General features: G+C 36.0%; 1 protein-coding gene across 1 annotated transcript; it reads left to right on the top strand.

The window, feature by feature from the left end:
* The first annotated feature begins 3680 nt into the window (after window positions 1–3680).
* Window positions 3681–5190, top strand: LOC125859062 (uncharacterized). The gene is made up of 4 exons (XM_049538799.1): window positions 3681–3888; window positions 4126–4399; window positions 4515–4758; window positions 4864–5190. The coding sequence occupies exons 1-4, from the start codon at window positions 3681–3683 to the stop codon at window positions 5188–5190; spliced, it is 1053 nt and encodes a 350-aa protein (XP_049394756.1).
* Window positions 5191–5691: the final 501 nt, after the last annotated feature.

Raw genomic sequence — 5691 nt, 5'->3', positions numbered from 1 at the left:
CTACGATAGAAACAACTATCACTAAGCTTACAACTTAGTGGTGTAAAAACTATAGGTTCTGAGCGCTTAGATTCACAAAGCAACCTTTCTCAAATGGTTAACACAATTGAAACAATAAAAATAAATCAAAGAAACAATATCGAAAGAGTATCTAGTTTGATAATTAGAGATCCAAATGTGAAGAACAAGAAATTCACCAACAAGGCTCACCCAATATATATTCATCATGTCATCACACCAAGCACAAGCAGGTATCAAGAAGGGACGCCATGTATCAAGAAAAGTCAAAGCCCAAAAATCAAGAGAACCAAGAACCATATTAAAAGTGGCTTTCTAGTTCGTACTAAAAGTGGACAACTTCCAGTCTTACGACAGACTAAATATCAATAGTCAAGATGGCGAATTTTTCGAATCAATAGGCATTCCAATAGTGACAAAGTCACAGCCACAAGAAGGACAATGTGCCAACAAGAGTACCAAGTGATCAAACAATACGTACTAGTGTGCGATTTACACAAGCGTCTTTAACATCTTATAGGATACCAACACGACAATGCAAAGTGACGAGGAGTAACCAAGGTATAGAAGACAACATTTCAGATATGCCAACAAGTAAAAAGAGTAGAAGTGCAATTTTATACACAAACCTCAGTGCTTAACTTAGAAACAGTCCAACAAAACTTCAAGAGTTGAAACCGTAGACCAACCAACGTATCAAGGTCCTCAACTTGTTCACGAGTATATACAACCTTAAAATAAAATTAAATAACTTCTTTAATTCCAAGTAGCTCAATAATGTGGATGTAAAACAGGATAACCATCACAAATAAGCTTTGCCTATACAAATACGACTATGCTCCTAAAACAGTGATTCTAACCAGTCTAGTACATCATGTTGAAACTTAGATTTGAAATGCAAAAACGTGAAACTGGACTTTATATCCTTCATGAAAGATGTAGGTACATCCCAAAGGTTATAAAGAACCTATAATCATTGCTAAATATATTTTGTACAAAATTATATTTTCAAAACACTAACAATTATTCATATAAGATTTCAAATTCCAAAATCTAGACAGAACTTTTCCTATATTCCATCCCATATTTTGAATCTATAACAGCTAAATTTGAGTTTTACATAAACATAAGAGTCGTAGGAATAAAAATAGCTTTACAAATTATATTTATTCACTATAAATGAAGTTCTAGAGATCGAGATATGCATAAAATACCAAACACTACTCAGTTCAGAAACCAATTTTATCACTTACCAAAGAGAAGGGTGTGTCTCGAATTCCAGCCAAAAGGACCAAGTTTTTCTCTTGTGATTTTGAAGAACAAATAGTTAGATAATGTTCTAACGTTCTTAGATTTCAGGGGAAACAAATTTCACTAGAGGAGGTGTCAAAATATAGTCTTAAGAGTAATGTTTATCACATGAACAAATTTCACTAGAGGAGGTGTCAAAATATAGTCTCAACAGTAATGTTTATCACATGAACAACTGTCACCAAAAGGTGGCTCCCCAAAATGCATACATATATACCTATATGTATAACCATCACCTCCCTTTCAAGCTATATATATTTATTATTAGAATATTACGGAAATATCCCAATAGAATCCCTAAAATGACTGTCTCAATTTATGTTAAGCAAGTTCATAAATATGGCAAAATTTCAAGTTCCCAAAATGAAAATAAAACATATTGCAGTAATTAAGCAACGATAAATCGAAATGCGACTCTTGGTTAGTATTTTGGGGTGTTACAACTCTCCACCCCTAAAAGAAATTTCGTCTCAACATTTACCTTAAACTAGTAAATTTAGTATATTACAAGATTTGTGTTTAAACACCCCCAAAAAGAACAAAACATATAGTCACACTTATATTACAATCCATAGTGACATAATCAAATTACCCTTCAAAGCTCATGTAAATGTACAACACATAGATCATGTACAAGTCTTAAAGTTTCTACAAAATATAGATGCCTATATGCAAATGTGATCTTCCTTAAGGCTCTCAAAATATCCATCTCCAATGGCCAGCTTCATGCCTCCTCTCGATCAATCCCTACGATAGAAACAACCATCACTAAGCATACAAGTTAGTGGTGTAAAAATTATAGCTTCTGAGCGCTCAGATTCACAAAGCAACCTTTCTCAAATGGGCAACACAATTGAAACATAACAAATAAATCAAATAAACAATATAGAAAGAGTATCAAGTTTGATATTTAGAGATCCAAATGTGATAAACGCTCATAGCATCATTTTCCAAGAGATTCAGCAACAAGGCTCGCCCAATATATACATCATGTGAACACACCAAGCATAAGCAGGTATCAAGAAGGGCCGATGCCATGTATCTAAAAGGGTCAAAGCCCAATAATCAACAGAACTAAGAACTATATTAAAAATGGCTTTCTAATTCATTCTTAAAATGGACGATTTCTATTCTAAAGACAGACTAAAAATCTAGAGTGAAGATGGCAAATGATCTGAATCAAGTGGCATTCCAATAGTGACAATGTCACAGCCACAAGAAGGACAAGGTCACAACAAGAGTAACAAATGATCAAACAATCCATACTAGTTTGAGAGTTACACAAGCGTCTTTTATGTCTTAAAGTATTCCAACACGACAATGCAAAGTGACGAGGGGTACCCAAGGTACCAAGATAAACTTTCAGATATACCAACAGATAAAAAGAGTAGAAGTGCAATTTTATACACAAACCTTAGTGCTTAGCTTAGAAACAGTCCAACACAACTTAAATAGTTCAAACTATAGACCAACCAATGTATCAAGGTCCTCAACTTGTTCACGAGTATATACAACCTTAAAATAAAATGAAATAACTTCTCTAATTCCTAGTAGCTCAATAATGTTGATGTAAAACAGGATTATCTTCACAAGTAAGGTTCGCCTATACAAATATGACTACGCTCTCAAAACAGTGATTCTAGCCAGTCTAGTACATAATGTCGCAACTTAGTCTTGAAGTGGTAAATGGGTGAAACTGGATTTTATATCATTCATGAAAGATGTAGGTACATCCCTAAAGGTTATAAATAACCAATAATCATAGCTAAATATATTCTGTACAAAAAGATATATTCAAAAACACTAACAGTTGTTCAAACAGGATTTCAAATTATAGAATGTTTGTTGAAGGATTTGCTTCTATTTCCGCACCATTAACAAAACTAACACAAAAAGAAGTCAAGTTCCAGTGTAGCGATGCATGTGAAAGAAGCTTCCAAGAACTGAAAAATAAATTGACTTCTACACCTGTATTGGTACTTCCAGAAGGCACGGAAGGGTACGTAGTGTATTGTGATACATCAGGAGTGGGCTTAGGATGTGTGTTGATGCAGCATGGTAAGGTGATAGCTTATGCCTCAAGGCAGTTGCGGTCACATGAGAAAAACTATCCAACCCATGATCTAGAGCTAGCAGCAGTTGTGTTTGCTTTGAAGATATGGCGCCACTACTTGTATGGTGTTCACGTTGATATATATACTGATCACAAGAGTTTGCAGTACATCTTTAAGCAAAAGGATCTGAATTTGAGGCAACGAAGGTGGCTTGAGTTAATAAAAGATTATGACATTGATATCTTGTATCATCCCGGGAAGGCAAATGTTGTAGCTGATGCTTTAAGTCGTAAAATGATGGCAAGCACTTATGAGCAGTCCATAGGAAGGCAGCAAATAACTAAAGATCTACGTCAATTAGCTAGCTTGGGGGTTCGCCTTCTTGAATCTCCAGATGAAGGAGTTATTGTGCAAAATGCTGCAGAATCCTCATTTGTAGCGGAGGTGAAAGAGAAGCAGTACACGGATCCTATCCTATTACAGCTTAAGGAGAATGTACAACAAGGTATGACAAAGGCATTTGAGCTTACAGAAGAGGGAGTACTTCAATGCCAAAACAGATTGTGTGTACCTAACATAGATGGACTAAGAAGGAGGATTATGACAGAAGCACATCATTCAAGATGTTCTGTCCATCCGGGATCAACAAAAATGTATCATGACTTGAAAGAAGTATATTGGTGGGGTAACATGAAGAAGAGCATTGCAGAATTTGTAGCTCAATGTCCAAATTGTCAACAAGTTAAAGTAGAGCACCAGAAGCCTGGAGGTTATATGCAGCGTATAGAACTTCCAATTTGGAAGTGGGATATGATTAATATGGATTTTGTCACTGATTTGCCTTGCTCATTTCGGAAGTTTGATTCCATATGGGTGATTGTTGATAGACTCACCAAAGCAGCATACTTCTTACCGGTCAAGACTACTTATACAGTTGAAGAGTATGCAAAATTGTATATTAAAGAGTTTGGGAACGCAAGTGAATTTAAGCACAGCCTTTCACCGTCAAATGAATGGTCAGGAAGAACGTACAATCCAAACACTTGAGGATATGTTGCGAGCTTGTATATTAGACTTCAAAGGTAGTTGGGATGATCATTTGCCTCTTATTGACTTTGCTTACAACAACAGCTACCATTCAAGTATCAGAATGGTACCTTATGAAGCGTTATATGGGAGAAAGTGCAGGTCACCAATCGGATGGTTTGAAGTGGGCGAAACTGTCTTATTTGGTCTAGATCTTGTTCATCAAGCTATGGAAAAAGTTAAGGTGATACAACAAGGATTAGCAACAACTCAAAGCCGACATAAATCATATGCAGATAATAGAAGGAGAGGACTGGAATTTTTCATAGGAGATTGGGTATTTTTGAAGGTATCCCCAATGAAAGGGGTAATGAGATTTGGTAAAAAGGGGAAGTTGAGTCCACGCTATATAGGGCCATATAAAATTATTCGAAGAGTTGGTCAAGTCGCGTAGGAGTTAGAGCTATCTAAAGAGCTCTCAACAGTCCATCCAGTATTTCATGTCTCAATGCTTCGAAAATGCATAGGCGACCCATCTCGTATCACTCCTACGAAAGATGTACACGTTACAGAAGATCTCACTTACGAAGATGTACCCATGGCAATTTTGGATCGACAAGTTAAGAAACTAAGAAATAAAGAAGTAGCTTATGTAAAAGTACTATGGAGAAACCAACAAGTTGAAGACGTTACATGGGAGGCGGAAGAAGCAATGAAGTCCAAATATCCTCATTTATTTCAATTCGAGGAGAAGGGTCAAAGTGCTGAGTTGAGACAGTAACAAGTAAGTATAAGTCTGTGCGTATTATGTGGCTAACAGTAGAATTCAACATAGGCTTGATTGAACTTGATTGGAGCTGAATAATTAGGCAAACATTCGAGGACGAATGTTCCTAAGGAGGGGAGGATGTAACGTCCCATATTTTGCATATACTAGTTCTATGTGAGTAGTGAGGGTTTGAAATAGGTTTGACAATATTCGAAAGAGGCTTGAGGCTAAGTAGAGTAAGTACAGTATAATTTGTCATAGTAATCAACCTACTTGCTTAAGCTACTGATTCAGATATCTTACGTAATTAAGTTACTCACGTACATGCGTAGCTTACGTAGAAAGGATGACATAGGTTCTTAATGATAGATTAACTACTGACCTACTTAAATAAGTGGTAAGTAGGTGATGCACCTACTTAGGAAATATGTGGACTGCAATTTAAAAGAAAAGGGCAACTAGGTGATGCAGCTACTTAAAGAACTTGTGGCAAAAATTAAGGGAGTGATGTAC

The sequence above is a fragment of the Solanum stenotomum genome, chromosome 3 (genome assembly GCF_019186545.1).
Source record: "Solanum stenotomum isolate F172 chromosome 3, ASM1918654v1, whole genome shotgun sequence".
In the NCBI taxonomy this organism is placed as follows: Eukaryota; Viridiplantae; Streptophyta; class Magnoliopsida; order Solanales; family Solanaceae; genus Solanum; species Solanum stenotomum.
The sequence above is the reverse complement of the archived record's forward strand: the minus strand, read 5'-3'. Positions and strand labels throughout refer to the sequence as shown.